Consider the following 22,271-nt stretch of genomic DNA (forward strand, 5'->3'; position numbering starts at 1 on the left):
CCTTACTATATAGTTGAGCATAACATTGTGAAAAGCACTGCCTAATTTCATAAGAAGTGGAAACAATTTTACTCTCAGAAGTTTTAATCTTAGCAATAAGGCTTTGAGTTGCAATGGATTTCAACCTCCGAGCTAAATATCTACCCACCTTATTATCTCCCTCATAAAAAGCTCGCTTAGTTATGTCCAAATGGAAAGCTATGGTATCAGAGTCCAGAGAATTGGGCTCATCTTGGGCAGGTTTAACTTTAAGAATCTGTGGGGATAAAGTAATTTTATGCAAATGAGACAATGTGGCAATTTTCTCAAGAACGGCCTTCCTAAATTTCTCCTTTTCCTTCTTTTGTTTAAGCACAGCAAAACAAAAGTCATCCCCCAGTAAACTATCATTCAGATGCCAAAATCTTTGTCCTGTGTCAATTACAAAACTTACATCTAGCCATATGAGTGCATGATCTGACCATGTTATATTATGAACTCCCACCCCTGCAATAGTGTTCATTATCCCTTTATCTATAAAAAAAAAATAATTTATATGAGAATATGAACCACGTGGTGTAGAGTAGAAGGTAAAATTTCTGAAGGAAGGATAACTGTGCCAAATTATCTACCAAACTCCATTTTTCAATGAATAAAGTAAGAGTGCAACTCGCCCCCTTCAGACCTCGGATGGAAGGAGAATTATCTAATGATGGTAATCTAAATTAAAGTCACCTCCCAGTATAAAAAATCCATCCACATGTTAAAAATATATGATCTAAAGATTTAAATACTGAATCATGATCACAATTTGGTGCATAAAGATTAACTCCCCCCCCCCCCCCCCCCCCCCCCCCCCCCCCCCCCCCCACATTGATTTTCAGATGTAAGAAATGACCCTTGGGATCTGCTAATTGAAAGATAAGCTTATGAATGAAATGTTCAGAAAAAAAATTGCAAACACCCATGTATTTCTCTTCTTTAGAACTGGAAGTAAATTATCTATATGGGAATACTTTGGATACTATGAAATGCTCAATTATCTTCATGTGAGTTTTTTGTAACATAACTAGAGAAATGTTAATCTTAGACAATTCCTGATATAAAAGCTGTCTTTCTGGGAGTATTTAACTCCTTGACATTAAGGGAAAAGAAGTTGAGTGATTGACATAGGTGTACCCACTGCCACCTTATCCAATCTCATAAAGATGCCCATCACCATTTACATTCATATCAAAAACTCCACCCCTCTATTACCCCCTTTATTGACAAAAAATGCATATCTACCTATTGCATCCCTTCTGCGCATCATAGAGTGTAAAATTAAACAGATCTACTGAAGCTTAAATCCTAATATAACTAAAAGTTATAGTTAAATCGTAAAGTGGCCAGTTATACACCTCGTTAGTGAATCCGTTCACTATTGAAAACATACAGTACAGTACATGATGATTCATGATGGCTCCAATGAAGAAAAATGTTATTTGCCAGACTGTCTCAGCCTCCTTCCACCTTTGCCAATCCGCTGCCATCTTGGGACCTTTTCTTTTCTATTCGTATTGTTTGTTGGTTTAGGCAGCGCCAGATTCACCGAAAAGCCAGCCTCCTTGAAGATTTCAGCTACCTTTTTGATCGTTTTATGGGAGACTCCCTTGAGCACAAAAGGTAATCCAAAAGGGAATGCCCAATGATAGCAAATGTTATCAGCTCTCAACACCCATCACCTAATGCAACTCTTGGTGTCTACTTAAAGTAACTGGGGCCAAATCAGCAAAAATGGTAATTTTATGGCCCTCCCAAAGCCACTCTGTCTTTTTCCTGGTAAGAGCATAAATCTGGTCTTTTACTTTAGGTGCATGGGAACAGGTAATGATGTCAAGTAGCTTATTGTCAATCCTAGGCCCCAGGGCTCTATGTGCCCGCTCCAATTTAATAGCCATGTCCCCCTGATCAGCACTCTCAGCGTCATTTTCACAGGACTGTAATATAAATTTGCAAAACGATACAATCACAGACTTATAGTTCTCATAGGCAGGGGTCTCAGGTACCCCGGAAATGGAGATTGCAGCATTGGGACCTGTTTTCCAAGTCCTCCAACTTGTCTGCCAGTTATATTTGTTCAGCCTGCATTTCCTTTTGTTGCTTATCATCCTCCTTAGCAAACTCTCTTGGGTCTCTAATCACATATCCATGACATCCACGCTGTTCCCCAGCGCGGCGACGTCTTCTCTATAATCGTTGATAGTATCCAACAGCTACTTTTTATAAGAACATAAATTGCCATGCTGGGTCAGACCAAGGGTCCATCAAGCCCAACATCCTGTTTCCAACAGAGGCCAAACCAGGCCACAAGAACCTAACAATTACCCAAACACTAAGAAGATCCCATGCTACTGATGCAATTAATAGCAGTGGCTATTCCCTATTTATTTATTTACATGTTTTTATATACCGACTTTCCTCAAAAAAGAAATCAAGACGGTTAATTCCCTAAGTAAACTTGATTAATAGCAGTTAATGGACTTCTCCAAGAACTTATCCAAACCTTTTTTGAACCCAGCTACACTAACTGCACTAACCACATCCTCTGGCAACAAATTCCAGAGCTTTATTGTGCGTTGAGTGAAAAATAATTTTCTCCGATTAGTCTTAAATATTTCATTTTACAGTGGAGATCCATAAACCACTCTGAACTCTTCTCTGGATGGCATGTCACCCACACTTTAACTGCGTGATAAAGTTGTCCGTAAGGATTCCCCTTCTTCCTCCACGTAGCCTTTCAGGACCTGGTTGCCAGCGTCATCGGCAATTTCTCCTGCGTATTTGCTAAATAAAAATTGTTTTTAATTGCTTGTTTTTCGTTTAGCCGCCATCCTTAGTGGCAGCTCTCTTGAGGCAAATGATATGCAGAAAAAAAGATGGATGTTAGCAATATGTGGTGGATTAGTCTGAGAGGGACAAGAGCTTATAAACTAGGAATCCATCTTGGCTGGTGACATCACCACCACTCCTGAATATCTTTTTATATCCTTTTTCTGATTTATAAATTTGAACTACTTTTGTTCTTTTGCTTTCTCCATGCTTCAGTAATCAAAGTCAGTGCAGCCCTAGATAAAATGCACAAGGGTTTCTCAAGAGCTAAGAAACTATTTATACACAGACACTAATTACAGTCAAACAAGGGACAGGTATGGATACCTACCCTTCATTGCCATCTCAACCTGTGTGTGTCAACTTGAGTGTATATTATCAGCCCAAACATTCAACACTATGTAGATGTTTGAATAGAACCATTTTATTAATTCCTTTATTGCTATAGTTTGTTAATGATTGTGCTATCCTGTGAAACATAAAATAGCTTAATTTGAAACACAGTAAAAATAACAGATGTGTTTTGTTTGATCACTCATGTTTTCTGAAAATGCTACACATCTTACAAATTCTGCCAGGGGTATGTAAACTTATGAGCACAACTATTATATATCTACTACTCTCAGTCTTCACCAGGCATTTTCAAGGAAACCTCAACATGTAATTAAACCTCAAAGCAATAAATGTTTCTTTAAGTAGCAAAAAAAGATTTCCTTTTAGATTGTGTTACTCTGGCTAAATCTGGGAATACAGCTATCCTATGACTCAAAACAATTTTAACTTTACTTTGAAAAAACATTTTCAGAGTCCATTCCTTGTTTGGATACAATACAAAAACCACTAGGCAAAGTAGCTCTAGATTCTATATTGGAATCCTGAAGGAGATAAGACAAACCTAAGTCATCTGAATTAACTACTGCCCTCTCCTTGAGTAGGAAGATAGTAAACATGATATTGCTGGGGGGGCAGTGGAAGAATTCAGCTGGAACCTATAAAACCTCCAAATAAAAATGTAAGCATTTCCAAAAGTGGCAATGGAGATCTAGGAAAATTTATAAATCAAATTCCCTCATATAAAAAAATCTTCATTCTATCATGTAGGAGCTCTAAATCTTTAAGCAAAACAAAATTACAACTTTGAACCTTCGTTTCATTACCTGGTCTGATTCACCCAAGCAATACTTTATCAATTTTTATCAGTAAGTAAGCTTTCAAGACCCACTATTGCCATCCATGTCTCTAGGGTAATCGAAGTTAGTCTAACAGTGGAAACAACGAAGTGTTAGAAGTTTCCTCTGGAGTAGATGTTTTAAGAAACAGACAGGCCGATACAGTAGTGTGCTCAGCTGAGCACACCGTTTAACCCAGGCTGGACGCACATTTTGGATGCATCCACAACCCCTTACACAATAAGGGTTTTCGAGTGTCCAAAATGCGTCGAAACTAATAGCGCTCATCACATGCAAATACATGCTGATGAGGCTATTTAGTCATTTGCCCAGGATGTCAGAGGAACCAAAAAATAAAAAAAAAGTTAAAAAATGTTTTTAAATTTAAAAAAATGTGCCAGCATGTCAGGTTAGGGAAATGGACACAATTTTATGAACGTTCATTTTCCCAACCCATGGCTATGCACAGCTTTGGAAAAAGGAAGCTCGTAAAATTGAGCGTCCGTTTTCCAAACCCATAGACAGCCACCTTCTCCTGGGCTTCCGCTGTTAAGGAAGCACTAGGTGTGCACTATTATCCCTAGCGCCTTTTTTTTTTTTTTTTTTTTAGCACAACCCCTCATTTAAATATGGTATATCAGGCCTAGGAGAGTTGGCTGGGCGCATTAGGAAAGCAGGCGCTCAACACTGAGCACCTGTTTTCCCGCTCACTTTACTGTATCAGCCTGCCAGTTAACATTTTCTCTGCAGGGATAATTCTATCACCAGGAAATGAGAATTGTACTGAAGACCCTGCAATATTATCTTCTCCTAATTGAGGTGGAGAACAGGCTTCAGGACTTAATCATATCAAAGTCTCATTTTGGACAGTAGACACTCCAAGTCCCATTAGTCCTGAATGTATTTGATCACCTTGATTCAAAACAGTTATATAAGCCTCAACTGTTGGTTGAGAAATTCAGGGTGAAAGAGCCGACCCAGGTGGAAGAGACTGCACAACACCTTTCCTCTTCTTCCCCATCTCTAGGGAACTCTAACAAAATCTTGTAACTGACAAAAAAGAAAAATCAGCAGGACACTAACAATAAGTGTTATCTGCAAATTCATCCTAAGGGGTGCCCTTTTGGTGCATGGCTTTGGCAGTGTGCTGGCGACTGCGTCTCACAGCATGCAATTTTTAAAAAAGCCCCAGCACAAGGTAACAGATGCCACTCTCAGAACCTGGGAGCTGACTGCCCGCTGCACCAGACCCCAGAGGTAAGGCCAACTGATGGAAATCCAGCCTCTTGCAGTCTCATCCAGGTTTTCCTATACAGAGACACATTAATGGATAATTTTGTGCCTGATCAGTATCCTGGGGCTCCCTCACTGCGGGGCTCTGTCGCTTGTACATCACTGTTAATTCTGTACTAAAATACCTTGCACAAGTCTGTGTGCAAATGCAAAATAAATAATTGTTTGTTGGTTATACTATTATTGTCCAGTTTATTATATGCCACACATTTGTTTGTTGTGATGCTCCCTCACTGAATACAGTTTTCCAAATGGTTTAGGAGAATACAGAAACTACTCTTAAAATAAGATTTGTTTACATTAACTTTTCACATTAATCCTTAGAACTTTAATTCTGCATTTAAGTATGCTATTTTCAGTTTATCACCTGAATTTGATAGGGATCTATGGACTTCGTTTTATATTTTGTCACTCATAAAAATCAAAATAGGAACATGCTATAGACTAAACTCCTTGTTTTATTTTCACCTTTCCTACCTGTATGCATTAACAATGTTTAGCAGATCAAAGCTCTGTTATAAATTTGAATATGACAGGGCATAGCTATTTAAATGCTTAGTGTTATTTTAATTTAGATCTATTTAAGTCTATCAGTGAAACTTTTCCCTCAACTTTACATACATTTAAAAATGTCATTTTCAAGACAAAGTAGGTGACATTTTTAAATAAAATCTGAATTTGTATAGTTTTATGAGCTAGTTTCCTTGGTTTACTACTATTAATCATCACTTCTATAGCGGTACTCAACATATGTAGTGCTGTGTTCGGCGGTTCGCAGGTCGGCCCCACGAAAGTTGCTCTTACCTCCAGCCCTGCTCCAACCATGCTGATGCTCCTGCAGCAGGACGCCACCAATTTCCAGATGCTGCTCTAGGCATGCACGCGTCTCTCTCCAATTAAAAGGCCCGCAGCAGGGGATTCCCAGATGCAAAGGAGGTCCGTGGCTTGCCTGTGACTGGCGAGAAAGAGCGGAGGGACAGAAGAGCAGCGCCATCAGAGTGGTGCCAAATTCCTCTATAAGCCCTGAGCGCCAGCGGCATCAAGAGGGGATTCCCAGCTGCGCAGGAGGTCCGTGGCTTGCTTGTGACCGGTGGGACTGGACAGCAGCGCCAAAGTAATCAGAGTGGCACCAACTTCCCCTATAAGCCTGAGCACCAGCGGTGCTGCACCCTTTCTTTCCGTTTCCTCCCTAGAACGCTATGGGCAGAAAAAGAAAGGGGAAGATTTTTTCCCTTGACAACAAACTCTGGTGAGTGGTCTGATGAAATCCCCTTTGATTTGTTTTAATCCTAATTTTAATGCCTCTCAGGACTCCTCGGATGCTCTATTGTGTCCGGAGAATGGTCCACCTCCTATAGTGCCTCAATGTTCACATTCAGAACTGGGTGAGGTGGGCTCCAAGGCTGGTATGGAGTCCCCAAGGAAAGTACTGGGGACTTTACCAATTTGATTTCCAAAGAAATCTGCCCCATGTTGGGCCTCCATTCAGTGTTCTTCGTTCAACACAGTTAGTTCAAAATCTTGCTCCTGTTCCTGAAGGAATCTTTAAAGTAGCAAAAGTTGCAATTCTTCAACCGGTTTCTGTGACTCAAACTTCTTTTTCAGTAGTCCCCTATGAAGATATTTCGGAGCCTAAAGAAATTTCATTGAGAGATATCTGGAGACAGATTTCACAAATGGAGCTTTCACTGTCTCAACCTACATTACAACTTACAAAGTTTTCAGTAGATACATCCTCAAAAATGACTGAGATAGATCAATAAGTTGGAAATAGTATCATTACATTACAAGACTCTGCTATTTCTGAGCTACGGGCATTTGAAATGGCTACAATAAAAGGACAAGTCTACACTACAAAGTTGAGCTGATGGAAAATAAGTCTAGGTCTAAGAACCTAAGACTTGTAAATTTTCTAAAAACTCTGTTCTCTGGGTTGAAGCTATTTAAAAGGAGGGAAGGACACACCGAAATCTATCTGGTGGACCGGGGTAGACAGCCTGCCCGACGGTGAACCGGGGCAGAGAGCCTGCCCGGACTGAGAGAGAGCTTCCAGGTTGACGTCACAGGGCGGAGCCGGCAAGAAGGGCGATAAAATCAACCCCCCCTGCGGCACGCAGCCGAAGCCGGAGCGCAGCCTAAGCTGCGCGCACGCCAAGGGGGCGCGCGGCTTTGCCTGGACTTCTTACAATTTCTTTATTGAAGATTAATCTCTACCCTCCACCTATAAGTAAGTGACTGAAATATTTTAATTTTCTTGTATCCCTCTGAAGCCTCCTGGTGGAATCAGCGTTTCTAGTTACTGGTCAGAGATAAATGCTTTTCTATATTTCCTGGACATTGTTTTCTTCGTGGTATTCTGAAATGCCACACACAAAGCGGAAGGGGAAACTGAGGGAGGTAACAATTACATCCTCCCCAGTAACCTCTTCTCAGCTCAAAATTGAAAAGTATTTTAATCTTGCCCCAGATATAACTCTCATTGAAGGAGGTACTGTGATCCCTTCTATTGAGCATAAGGAGGGATCACCTGCCTCATTAATATCTTTGAGTCCGAGAGCGCCGGTTACGCCTTCACCCCCCCCCCCCCCCCCTTTGCCGGGTTATCTGCGTTGGAATCTTCTGATTCCAATGTTTCTTTAGCAGGGGATAAGGCTACACAAGGTGGAGGAGGTGTAGAACCTTGTAAACTAGATGAAGGAGAAGGCAACAGCACACACAAAAGAGTGGTTAGTGCCGGAATCTTAGGGTCAGAGCCTACTTTACCTCAAATTAGAAAGACCACCTAAAATTACTCTTGATAGCATCTGGACCGCTATAATGGCTTTGGAAAAGTCTATTACCACTCTTACAAATGTGGTTACAGATATTAACAAAAGAATGTTAAATATAGAGCAACAGAATGATCTACAGAAGACGCAAATAAAGGACTTAGATCAGAGGATTTCAAAAATAGAGAAAATACAGACTGGGTTAATACAAGGAGAATTAAAAAACCATATTAAAATGGAGAAAATTGAAAATGATCTGAGATACCTGAACCTGAGGGTAATTAATTTCCCACAGGTGGTAGGAATCTCTGTTCAAGAACAATTTAAACAATATCTTGATACAGTACTAAAAATACCGAAAATCTCTCCCACCGATTGCAAAAATATATTTTTTACCTGAAAGAGGAGGGAAAGACAAAGAACAAGTGGAACAGCAAGATCAACAACATGGAATATTGAATGTTACAGAACCTATTGGAGTCATCAAATGAAGAAACTGTTTATAAGAGAGGAATAGTTCTTGTTAGATTTATTTTTCCATCAAATAGAGATATGGTGCTTAAATTGTTTCTGAGAAAAAGATCTGTGAAATATTATAACCAACAAGTATGGGAGAATGGGATCAGCCCCCTATGACATCACCACGTTCAGCGTGAGAGCCGGTAAACGACACCGGTCCACCGGGCGTCGCGCACCAAAGGGGCGCGACAAAGGGGCTTTCCCCTTTGTGCTCCCCTTCGTGCTAACCTTTGTGATTCCTGTAAAATAATTTTATTTATGTTTTCTTTATTAATTAACCTTTATTAATGTTGTTTAGCTTTTTCCTTTGTTAACAATTGTTTTTTCGTTATAGATGTTCAATGTATTAGACTAAGGAATCATATTTCCTGCTTATTCTGTTTCATTGTAAACCGGTTTGATTTGCATTTTATGCAAGAAATTCGGTATATAAAAATTATAAATAAATAAATAAATCTTTCCAGATGTAACAAAATTAACACAAAGTAGAAGAAAGGAATTTTTGGCTTTAAAACAACTTGCAGATAAGGTGGGGGCTCAGATGGTAATCCAGTATCCCAGCAAATGTATGATAAAATTAAATAATGTAAACTATGTCTGTTATGAACCCTCAGATCTGAAAAAGTTCCTAGAAGCCAAGAATTTGTTGGGGGAAGTGGCTCTTGATTAAAGGTAACCGCAATTAGAAGTGGTATGGGGTTATTAGTACCAGTACTTATATGGAATTAAATTTGCTTTGTTTTTGCTCAATGAGAGGTTGATTCCCCCAATTCCATTGTACATTGAGTGTTTACAGGAATATAAATGTTTCAGTTTAGTTCTTATTTTTCTTTTTTTTCTCCTTAGGGAGTGTTGTAATTGTAGACATTCATATTTTGTAAATGACAGTGTTGTGTCATGATTTTTGAAAATTCAATAAAGTTTAAATTAAAAAAAAAAAGATATGCTGTAAAAACAATTTTCAACTGAAAAGGCTTTTTTGATTTCCAATTGTTATATTCCAGAAAAAAATAAATAATCAAGCTATTAATGTTGTAGAGGTTTCTCCTGTTAGGTCTCCTCTTCCAGACAGTCATGGTCTTACACAATTTCTTTAAGACTCAAGTTCTGATTGAAACTAGAAGGACTTTAATTATTTTCTTTGTACTTAAATCAGAAAAGGAATCAGTGTTTCATCAATACTTTAAATCTGAAAACATTCTTTTTTGTGGACAGAAAATCCAGATTTATCTGGATAAATCAAGGGAAACCCAGGATATTATTTATTTATTTTTATTTCAGTTTCTATATACCGACATTTGTTTAGTAACCTCAATTCGGTTCACAATTAACAGAAATCTTAAATCCAGTGTTTTAGGAATTGGGGCTTCCTTCTTCCTGTGGTTTCCCTGCAAGTGTGAAGTGGTATAGAATAAAATTTCTTTTTTTTTTTGTGGACCCCTCACGCTTGTCAACTTTATTAGAGAATAAAGAATAGGTTGAGTATTGTGATAGGTGATACCACTTGGACCCTTATTTGCATGCTTATATTTTTCCTTTTATTCTGTTTCCTATTTATCCTCCATTAGTTGCCTCTATTATTAATGTGGACATATGATATTGATATGTAGATTGTTGTTTTTCCTGTATTGGAATTGTTTCTTCATTGACTTGGTTTTTGAATAACTGTATTGTGATACAAGATTATAAATAAATCATTAAAAAAAAAAAATAAAGGGAGGATGTCATGGCCTGTGGCCCATAAAAGGGCCTTTTCTCCTACAGTCCGTGCCTTGGCAATAGGTCAATTACTTTAGGTAGAACAAGTTGCCTCGGCGTATTCCTAGTCTTCATTCCTGTGCTCCTGGTCTTCATCTCGGCAGTCCTTGATCCTCTTCTCTGATTTTAGTCTTTGTCCTGTGGTCACAGTCTTCAGTCCTTCAGTCTCTCCTCTTGCCCGCCTGTGTTATTCCTCGCCTCCCACCTTGCCATATTCCCTCAGATGGATCTCTTGTTCTGATTTGGCCTGCTTGACACTAGACTACAAACTCTGCCTGCCTCTGATCATCGCCTAACTGCCGCCTACCCTGACCGCCGCGTGTCTGACTACGCCTGTACTCAGCCTGCTCTAGACCCTGGCCTGTGTTTCGATTGTCTCCACGGATCTCCACCTCAGAAACCTGCACCTAAGTCCTGCCGGCCCCCAAGGGCTCAACCTAAATGGAACGAGTGCTGGTATAAGTGAAGCTCCAATTAGGCCTCTGCCACAGCTAGCTGCCAGCTGATGGTGGGAACCAGCAGGTTGCATCAACTCCACCTCGGTCCATCCAAGTAGCCACACTAGCAACACACAGAACGGTACAAAAATGCATAAGGCAGTCTCTTCTCTATATAGCTTACAATCTAATCAAGATAAATATACATGGCAAAATGGGAATTTCATTTATTAAGAAAATGGTTAAAATCAATAAGGCTGTGAGCAACCGTAGTGGAACTCTATTCCAAGCATAAGATGTATCAAGATGGAAAGCACAGAATTAGGAGTTGGCTGTAGAGAAGGGAGGCACAGATATAAGTGACTTGTCTGAAAGAGCATCGTTCACAAGGAGCGGTGTAGGGAGAGAAAAGATGGAGAGATTAACTGCTAAGTGAAGATCCCACCAAGGAGAATGTAAGGGAAGTGAAAGAAGTGGTGGAAAGAGGCTTTGATTTGGGGTACCTGACAAGTTCCGAACAAAAATTTCTGATTGAGAACTCGCTGATACCCATTCTGTACATTGTACCAAAAATACACAAAGCATTAATGAACCCCCCTGGGAGACCCATTGTGTCGGCCAATGAATCTGTTTAGAACTTATTTCCATTTTTTTGGACAAAATCCTACAGCCACATATTCTGAAAGCAGCATCCTACATTAAGGATAGCTCGAGTATGTTAAAATTCCTTGACACAGTACAATTGAATCAAGATTGTCTCCTAGTTACTTTAGACATTGTATCCCTGTATACAGTCATCCTGTAGGATCAGGCTTTATTGGCAGTCACTAAAGCATTGGAAAATTGTCTGCATCCAAAAAGGATTCCGATCAGCTACATTATCGAACTGCTGGAACTTGCATTAAGTAAAAATTACTTCATGTTTGAAGATAAATTTTATCTCCAAATCCGGGGCACAGCGATGGGCACAGCAATGGCCCCAGATGTGGCCAACATCTTTGTAGCCATATTTGAAGCACAAAACATTCATGGATGCCAGTGGACAACATATCTGAAATGCTGGAAAAGATATATTGATGATATCTTTGTCATCTGGGAAGGTTCCATAGCAAGTCTACAAGAATTCCACACTAGGTTAAACCCCTTAGATTCCTGTTTAAAATTTACCATGAATTTTCATCACCATCAAATTTCATATTTGGAGAGCTTTCAAGATGGCGCCCTGACCAGACGTGGCAGAAAGAGCTCCTGAACCTTTCCCTCAATTTCATTGCCAATTATGCCACATACCAAGCGGAAGGCGAGGGTTCGTTGTGGAGAAAGCGCCTCCACACAGACCGAAGCCTCCCAGCCGTGGATACGTAGCTTCTTTGCCACGCTTCCCCCACCAACGCCAGGAGACCAGGTCGCTATAGGGGCAGTCGAGGAGTGAGGACTTTCCCCTTTGACCGAGCTATCTGAGTCCCAGCTCACCAAAGAGACCGCCGCCGCCGGGACGTGGAGAAGATCAGAGGCAGTCGGATGCTACCTCCCCCTCCGAGGAGAGTAGCGGAGGGGTAGAGTTGTTAGCATACAAAGAAACAACAATGGGACTTGCCAGTATGGAGCAAAGCGGTCTGGATCCGCGAAGAGGAGGAGGACGACGAGTGGATCCTGAGTTTGCTCCAGGACCCGCCCCGTTGAGAGTGAGCAATGGCGCCGACGAAGCAGTAAGTGGGGGAAGGGAAGCTGAGGCTCGAGAAGTCAAAAGAACTGTGGTTAATGATTCCCCCAGGGGAAATAACTCTTTCTATGATATGGGCAGCTCTCAAATCTTTGGAGACCGCTATAGTAGTTCTGACAAGTGAGGTGCAAGGTATTAAAGATCAAACTAAGCAAAACGCTGCTGAATTGGCCAGTCAAAAAGAAAAAACGGGAAAAATAGAAGAACGGTTGGAAACTGCTGAGAAAATACAGATAAATTTGGTACAGACTGAAACAGAAGTAAATAAGAGACTGGAAAGAATAGAGAATAATTTAAGAGCTCATAATTTGAGGTTCATTAACTTTCCTGTCTTTAGAAATATTTCACTACTAGATCTGTTTAAATTGTATGTTTCTCAGGTACTGAAAATCCCTGAAGAAATTAAGCCTGTAATTACAAAAGCTTATTATTTATTTCCTGCTGATCCTAACCAAGGTAATTTGGAAGAAATATCTTTGCCAGATTTAACAGCTCTTCTGGATTCATCGCAAGAGATGGTGGTCTCTCAAAGGAGACCACTATTAGTTTCCTTTGTGTTTTTAATGGATAAGAACAATGTCTTTAAGCAGTTTTTCCGTCACAACCAAACATTTTTTGAGCAAAAGATTTGGTGCTACCCAGATTTAGTTAAGCAGACAATTGCGGAGAAAATTATTTCTTAATATGAGAATGGAAGTCCTCCAGATAGGGGGAACTTTCAAGTTACAATTTCCTTGTAAGTGTCATGTAAAGAGTGGGGAACAGAGATACACTTTTTTAGAACCATCTTAGTTAAGATCTTTTCTCGACACTCAAACCAACCCCATTTAAGCTTACAGCTTAGGTGTATGTGAATGTATTAGGTGGAAGTATTCAGGGCGACCAATTGTTTATTTTTCATTATTTCATTGTGTAATGCTCCTTGTTTCCTGCTCTCCCATATTTCTTTTATTAATTGAGTACAGTGTTAACCATTGGTTAATGGACAATGGAAATTTTCATTTTGTATTACCTTAATTGTACTCGAGTTATTTCTTTAACAAGTGGATACTTGTATATCTTTAAAATGCAATAAATAAAAAATTTAAAAAAAAAAAAAAGTTTCATATTTGGACATTCTGATTTCCAGGAATGGACGGGGTGACAACACAAACATTTTCCGGAAGCCTAATGACTGTAACAATCTATTACGGTTCGACAGTTTTCATCCTGTCACCTTTAAAACCAACCTACCAGTGGGCCAATTTTTACACTTGAGGAGACTTTGCACTGATCGCAATGAGTTAAAAAATCAAGCTAAACATATGGCCACTCGCTTTCTGCAACGAGGGTATCCGCTACAATGTGTAAAATCAGCATACCGAAGAGCTTTGTACTCCAACAGAGACTATTTATTTTTATCAAAAACATCATCCGGACAGGATTCGAACCTACAGACCGTGGTGCCAAGATATACATTGATGTCGGCCCCTATCAGCAGAGCCATTAGGAAGCATTGGGAAATCCTTCAGCGAATTCATCCTTTATTCAATCAACCACTAAGAATTGCATATTCAAGAGGCAGGAACATCAGGGACCACATAGTCCGCATTAGCTGCTACAATCTCGGTGACAAGTCTGAGTCGGCAAAACCATGCACCAAGTGCATGTGTTGTCCCCTCAGAGCCACACAGAACACCATTACTACAGCTATGGGCAAAGTATTTACTCTACCCAAATCCACGTCATTCAACCTTTGTGGTATATGTAATTTTCTGCCCATGCCCACTTACATATGTGGGCATGACTAAATGTCAAATTAGAATCCGGTTAACTGAGCATAAGTGTTGTCTAAACACAGACAGGCTTAAGGAACCTTTGGTTGTCCACTTTAAGGAACACAATCACGAGTTCAAGGACATCAAGCGGACAATCCTGGAGATAGTAAAACATTGGAGGTGCGGAGATAGAATACTGCAGCTACAGCAATGTGAACAAAAGTGGATTTTCTTATTGCAATCAGTAACCCCAGGTGGACTCAAAGATTGAGTGGCATCATTTTATGTGATTTCCCGGCAAAATCATGGCCAATTCATTACATCAGGTGAGATCAGGAAATCTACCTATAAAGTAGTCTCGTTTTCAGTCTCACAGTTGCTGACACGCCGAAACCGTACATGGAGACACGTCCGGTAAGTGCCGGTGTTCCCCACTGAGTGAGATGTGTTCATTATAAAATGTTTGGTGATTGAGTTTTTAAGATGATACATAATTTAAAGTGCCTTACTTTCAGGAATAACTGACAGGACCCCTGTGAAATTGCAAAGTGGAGTCTTTACCCGAGCAGCACTGTGGTGAAGTGCGCCAGGCGATATAAGTCAGTTCAAAACATCCCTGAAACAGCGGACCGCGAAACGTGCGCGTCTGACCTCTGACTCCGGCTGAGCTGAGCACAAACAGGGAAGTAATCCATAGAAACATAGAAATGACGGCAGAAGAAGACCAAATGGCCCATCAAGTCTGCCCAGCAAGCTTCACACATTTTTTCTCTCATACTTATCTGTTTCTCTTAGCTCTTGGTTCTATTTCCCTTCCACCCCCACCTTTAATGTAGAGAGCAGTGATGGAGCTGCATCCAAGTGAAATATCTAGCTTGATTCGTTAGGGGTAGTAGCCGCCGCAATAAGCAAGCTACACCCATGCTTATTTGTTTTACCCAGACTATGTTATACAGCCCTTATTGGTTGTTTTTCTTCTCCCCTGCCGTTGAAGCAGGGAGCTATGCTGGATATGCGTGAAGTATCAGTCTTCTCCCATGCTGTTGAAGCAGAGAGCCATGCTGGATGTGCATCGAAAGTGAAGTATCAGGCACATTTGGTTTGGGGTAGTAACCGCCGTAACAAGCCAGCTACTCCCCGCTTTGTGAGTGCGAACCCTCTTTTCTTCTCCCCTGCCGTTGAAGCAGAGAGCTCTGCTGTATATGCATTGAAAGTGAAGTATCAGGCTTTTTTGATTTGGGGTAGTAACCGCCGTAACAAGCCAGCTACTCCCCTCTTTGTGAGTGCAAATCCTTTTTTCCACATTTCCTCTTGTTGTTGAAGCTTAGAGCGATGTTGGAGTCACAGTAAGCATGTGTATGTTTATTTAATAAGGGTATGGACTCCAGGCAGTAGCCATCATTCTGGCGAGTCACCCACTCTTCATTGGCAGCATCTTGACTTTATGGATCCACAGTGTTTATCCCACGCCCCTTTAATATAAAAAAATTGAAAAATACAAAAACGCCTCAAAAAGCATACAATTCTGTGTCTGCATAATGGACTATTGGACCAATGATAAATGATCCACACAGATGCAAAATACAAGTATTAACTTGCAGCACTGTGGATGTTATGAATGTCCCTAATCTACAAATGTGACATGTATATATAAACACTACAGTTTAAGCATCGGTACTTACTTAAACATTTTATGATATGTTTTTTGTAAGGTAATTAAAATCTCCCATTATTTTTGCACTGCCAAACTGGTTAGCTTCCCTGATTTCTCTTAGCATTTCATCATGTGTCTGACCATTTTGTCCAGGTGGACGGTAGTATACTCCTATCACTATACTCTTACCCAACACACATGGGATTTCTATCCATATAGATTCTACTGAGCATTTAGTCTCTTTTATGATCTTTATCCTGTTGGACTCTATACCCTCCTGGACATAAAGTGCCTCACCCCCACCAAGTTGATCCTCCCTATCATTGCGATATAATTTGTACCCTGATATAGCACTGTCCCATTGGTTATCCTCCTTCCACCAGGTTTCTGTGATGCCAATTATGTCAATCTCATCATTTACTGCTATACACTAACTCCCATCTTACTTCTTAGACTTCTGGCATTGGCATACAGACATTTCAAAGTGTGTTTTTTCTTTGTATTAACCTGCTTTTCAGTTCTTAGAGATAATTTGGAAATCTTTAGCTCAGGTGATTTTTTACATATAGGCACATGGACTAAGTTTGCTTTTATTGGAACCTCTCTGTTGGGATGCCCTAACTCTCCTGTTTCATTAGTATCCTTCAAGGATACATTTCTCCGAACCATGCACTGCTGAGTGACTATCAGTTTTCCCCCTTGTTCTAGTTTAAAAGCTGCTCTATCTCCTTTTTAAAAGTTAGTGCCAGCAGCTTGGTTCCAGTCTGATTAAGGTGGAGCCCATCCTTTCGGAAAAGTCTCCCCCTTCCCCAAAAGTTTCCCCAGTTCCTTACAAAATGGAATCCCTCTTCCCTGCACCATCGTCTCATCCACGCATTGAAACTCTAGAAACTCTGGTAAGGAAAGCACATTACCAGTACAAAGTGCTGCCCTTTGGGCTGGCATCAGCCCCCTGCGTTTTCACCATATGCCTAGTGGTAATGGCCGCCTACCTCAGGCATCGCTCGGTGCACGTGTTCCCTTACCTGGATGACTGGCTGGTCAAGAGCAACTCCCACTCCAGAACCCTGCACGCTCTGGTCTTGACGGTGCAGATGCTGCAGGCAGTGGGGTTTCTTACAAATTCCCCCAAGCCTCATCTCTGCCCATCTCTTTAGCTGGACGTCATAGGCGCCAGGCTGGACTCTGTGCCGGTGAAGGCTTTTTTGCTCCAAGACCGGGCAATCACCCTTGCTTCGCTGACTATCCTTGTCCGGAACAGTCAGAGGGTGCCGGGTCACCTTCTGCTCTGCCTGTTAGGCCACATGACGAACTGTCCATGTGACCCCTCTGGCTTGCCTCTGCATGAGGAGAGCCCAATGGACCCTATGGTCTCAGTGGAAGCAGGCTTCCCTGATCTCGAGGCATTCGTCTCATTCACAGACCCTCTCAGGGAGTCTCTATCCTGGTGGGAAGATCTTTCCAACCTAGAAAGGGGACTTCCCGTCCAACCCTGTCTGCCTCAGGTGATTCTCACCACAGATGCTTCTCCACACTGCTGGGGAGCCCATGTGAATGGTATCCACACACAAAGTCTCAGGACTGCCTCCGAAGCTCGTTCTCAGATAAACATCCTGGAGCTGCGAACAATTTGGTACGCTCTTTGGGCATTCAGAGACCTATTGTCATCCAAGGACATCCTAATTCAGACGGACAACCAAATTGCAATGTGGTAATTCAACAAGCAGGGCGGCACGAGTTCGTTCCTCCTCTGCCACGAAGCGGTGCAAATGTGGACCCGGGCACTTTCACAGGGTATGTCTCTGCGAGAAATCTACCTGCCAGGTCATCTCAACGTGCTAGCAGACAGTTTGAGCCGCTTTTTCCAGCCACAAGAGTGGTCCCGCAACATGGAGGTGGTGGCGGCACTGTTTCACCAGTGAGGTATGCCGGATGTGGATCTCTTCGCCTCCCCTCGCAACCACAAGGTGAGCAGGTATTGCTCCCTGGTGTCTGTGGACAACCATCTGGCCTATGATGCTTTCTCTCTCCACTGGGGGAAGGGCCTGTTATACGCGCAACCCCCTCTACCACTCCTCTTGAGGACTCTGCTGAAGCTTCAGCAGGACAAGGGGGACCATGATACTTGTGGCACCTTCTTGGCTCAGACAGGTCTGGTTTCCACTTCTGCAGAACCTTTCGGTGCAGACGCCCATTTGGCTGGGGACGACACCCTATCTCATCTCGCAGAATAGGGGCACCTTGCACCATCCAAACCTCCTGGCCCTTGGATGTTGAGCACATAGTTCTCCAAGCCTCTGGAGCTTTCGGACAGAGTCTCCCAGGTCCTGGTGGCGACCCAGAAGCCCTCCACCAGGAAGTCCTACAGCTTGAAGTGGAATAGGTTTTCTGCTTGGTGCGAGGGCCATGATTTGGACCCTGTCTCATGCCCCCTCCCCCAGCTGTTGGACTACCTGTGGCATCTGTCCGAGTCTGGGCTTCAGGCTAGCTCAGTCAGAGTGCACCTCAGCGCTGTCAGCATGTATCATCGAGATGTAGCTGGCACACCCATTTTGGTCCAACATTTAGTGGGCTGCTTCATGCTGGGCCTCCTCCAGCTGAAGCCCCCTCTTTGGACTATGGTTGCATCTTGGGACCTTAATGTTGTCCTGGTGTGGCTCATGCAGCCTCCATTCAAGCTGCTGCACTCCTGCGACCTGAGGTTCCTCACCTGGAAAGTCATATTTCTGGTAGCAATTACTTCAGCTCATAGGGTCAGTGAGCTTCAGGCTCTGGTTACGTATGCACCATACATGAGGTTTTTTCATGATCGTGTGGTTCTGCGAAAGCATCAGACGTTTCTGCCCAAGGTTGTGACTGATTTTCATATCAATCAGTCCATCATTTTACCCACTTTCATTCCATGGCCTCACTCCCACCCAGGGGAATGGGCTCTTCATACTTTGGACTATAAAAGGGCCTTGGCTTTCTACCTCATTCGTACAGCCGGCCACAGGCGGTCCACCCAGCTCTTCATGTCCTTTAAATCCAATCGGCTGGGAGTGGCAGTGGGTAAACAGATCTTGTCGAACTGGCTGGCGGATTGCATCGCCTTCTGCTATGCACAGGCAGGCCTTGCACTAGCCAGCAGAGTAAAGGCTCACTCTGTGCGGGCTATGGTGATGTTGGTGGCACATTTGCATGCAGGCCCGTCATCGAGATCTGCTGGGCTGCACACTGGAGTTCTCGTCACATGTTTGTGGCTCATTATTGCTTGGATAAAGATGGACGTCAGGACATCGCCTTTGGTCAATCCATCCTGTGCAACCTGTTCCAGGCCTGAATCCAACTCTTCGTGCCTTTGTGGTAACCAGACAGTCCCCTGCGGTTCCACAGCACCGCAGTTGTGTTGTGTCCATTGGCACCTTGTTCGGTTGCTGTTGGTCTCTCTTGTTCACAGGGACAGTCTGGAGCTTAGTATTCACCCACATGTGAGCATTAACATCCCGCTTGTCCTAGGAGAAAGCGCAGTTGCTTACCTATAGCAGGTGTTCTCCTAGTATTTTTCATCTATATTACGAGACTAAAGGGGGACCTCACGTGGACGCATGGATAGCAACATGCTGGGCATGCTCAGTGTGCTTGTCAAAGCTTCTAGAAACTGACAAAGGTTTTCCGTGCCGGGCTCCATCGGATGATGTCACCCAATGTAAGGACCAACATCCTGCTGTCGTAGGACGACACCTGTTACAGGTAAGCAACTGCGCTATACTAGAAAAACTATGCACCAATTAAAATCTGATATGTATTTCTTTGGGTGCAGGCCTCCTTGAGGAAGAGAAAACATTGCCAATCTCCTTGATGCAAGTTGTGAAGACTGCTTAAGGAAACCATATTGAACTTCAGACAGAGTTCAGATCTCTCAAGTCAGGCGAATCCACATTTTCAGGGGGACTGAAGTACCTAGAATAAAACCCTTCCCTTCTTTACTGTGGTGGGACAGATTTAACTGTCTTAGCTCCAGGAGAAGAAGTTTCTAACTTTCGGGCCGATACACTAAGGAGCGGTAGGAAGAGCTGTGTTAGTGCCGAGCGCACCCGCGTTTGCCGCACGCACAGTCCGGCTCACCTACCGCTCGATACTGTATTTAAATAGCTTGCAAATGCAAGCCGTGTCCAAGAAGCGTCAGAGAAGGGTTAGGCCCACGCAATCCATTTTACTGTATAGAGCGCTATACAGCGCCTATACAGTAACCTGGGTGCGCTGGTACCTGTCATTTCAAATGACATTTGAAATGACAGGTACCAGGAAGTGGACGGTTCTCCTACGCTCGGGATTGCCAGTCCTCTCTACCCTCCTCCCGAAGCAACGAAAGCTGGCCGGTGAGCGAAAAAGGGGCAGCCCAGTCCTCTCTACCCTCCTCCCGAAGCAACGAAAGCGAAAAAGGAGCGAAAAAGGAGAAAAGCGACATGTGAAGTATAACCTACTTTTCTTGCAGTCCTCCTCCGGAGACGCACCGCGGCTCCCCTGCCTCCCGGGGGCAGCCGGTGGCAAAAGCGGCCCCACCGGCGAAGATGGATGCTTGCACGGGCCCTCTGACACGATCGCTCCATCTGCGGCCACTTCTCCTGCGTGCATTCAGCCTGTGCGTGCAATTTGGCCGCTCAAGGCGTGACGTCGTAGTGACGTCACGCCTTGAGCGGCCAAATTGCACGCACAGGCTGAATGCACACAGGAGAAGTGGCCGCAGATGGAGCGATCGTGTCAGAGGGCCCGTGCTGTCTTTTAGCCGCCATGCTGTCCCCAGGAGGCAGAGGGCAGCCCCCAGGAGGCAGGGGAGCCGCGGTGCATCTCGGAGGAGGGCTGCAAGAAAAGTAGGTTACACTTCACATGTCGCTTTTCTCCTTTTTCGCTTTCGTTGCTTCGGGAGGAGGGTAGAGAGGACTGGGCTGCCCCTTTTTCGCTCAACGGCCAGGGCAGGTGAGCGAGGGTGGGGAAAGTTTGCCGCCTACCCTTACCCATGCCTCTAATGCAGGGGTAAGGGAAGGCGGTAAGTTAGCAGGTTAAACGCACTGCTAAACTGCAGGTTTAAAAGGCGATAGTCGGGGCGCGCGTTACTGAATTGGGGGGGGGGGGGGAATAGCTAATCCGATCGTTTACATCTCATACACATGCCGCGGGCGGAAGGGGTTACTTGTTGATTTAAAGAGGCGGTAAGAATGGGTTAAAGAGGATAGTGGATCGCGGGTTGGGCTAACGCGGCCAAATTGTGAGTAAAAGGCGGGTTAGAAACAGGGTAACCGCGGCCGCACTTTACTGTATTGACCTGTTTATTAGATCTTGGTAAAGAAAGAATGAACGCAGGCCGGAGAAAGTAATTTTGAGGATCTTCTTGAAGATGCAATCTTCAAGAAGATCCTCAAATTGTTCCATGAATTGTCCTTCCATGAATCCTCAAATTGTTCCATGAATTGTCCTTCCTGGACAATTCATGGAACTTAGCTGCCTGAAGTTACAAAGGGCCAAAGATTCTCATCACACTTAAATGTCCCCTAGAAAGGGAGGCTCTTTGGAATTGGATAAGGAAACTGACCATCTCTTCTGCAATTAGTCAGAAACACAATCCTGGCTTTGGGTAGCAGCAAATAGTCCAGAATCTTTTTGCCTATACTTGCAAGATCAACAGCTCTGATGCACGAGCTGGGTGCTTTTGGGGGAAAAAAAATTGCAGATTAGAGAAGGTAGAGTATGTCTGCAAGATGGGCTGATAAGTGCCTCTCCATCACATTGTCTCCAAAATTACTCTCTTTATGTAGTGTATATCAGTGGACTTATCCTGAAGGTAGTTTTTAAGAGCAGATACCTATATTTAGAGACCTTCACTTTATTTTTCCCAGGAATTTATCAGTGTTTTATTACAACAATATTTATTTGGAAAACAGTTATTTTTTTCACCAATTTTTTCTGTTTTTGTTCTTGTTGTAATATTGAAATTCATAGGTAAAATAAAGGCTGAAAACAAAGGGCCCTAATCACATTTCAGACTACATATATGGAAGTAATAAGTTATGTAGTCTGCTATATGGGAAGCAAGCATAGCATGCAGATAGAACCTCTACTTGAGGTCATTTTGCTTAGATTCCTAAACCAATGGGATACATTACTAAATATTCTTGGCATTTCTGAATTTTTAACAAACTCATTATGATGTGGGAGCTTGGTGGTCAAATCTTTGTGAGTTAGACATGGCATTTTGCACGTTAGACAAAGATTGGTTGTAATGTGGTCTTCCCACATTCTCAATGCATTCAAAATGAAAATATGGATAAGTACTGCTAATAGTTCCTTAAAGTCAGGAGTGTCA

At 42.7% G+C, this 22,271-nt stretch overlaps 1 protein-coding gene across 7 annotated transcripts in view; it reads right to left on the minus strand.

Moving 5' to 3' along the window:
* Positions 1-22,271, minus strand: part of MAEA (macrophage erythroblast attacher) — a 218,616-nt gene that overhangs the window by 78,007 nt on the left and 118,338 nt on the right. For 6 of the 7 annotated variants that reach the window (XM_029592692.1, XM_029592682.1, XM_029592680.1 and 3 more), the window contains one exon: positions 149-256. The exons of the other annotated variant lie outside the window; for it this stretch is intronic. In XM_029592692.1, the coding sequence (XP_029448552.1) occupies positions 149-256 (108 nt within the window). The remainder of the gene's footprint in view (positions 1-148; positions 257-22,271) is intronic. 7 annotated transcript variants of the gene reach the window in all.

This window comes from Rhinatrema bivittatum, chromosome 1 (assembly GCF_901001135.1).
Source record: "Rhinatrema bivittatum chromosome 1, aRhiBiv1.1, whole genome shotgun sequence".
Taxonomy (NCBI): Eukaryota; Metazoa; Chordata; class Amphibia; order Gymnophiona; family Rhinatrematidae; genus Rhinatrema; species Rhinatrema bivittatum.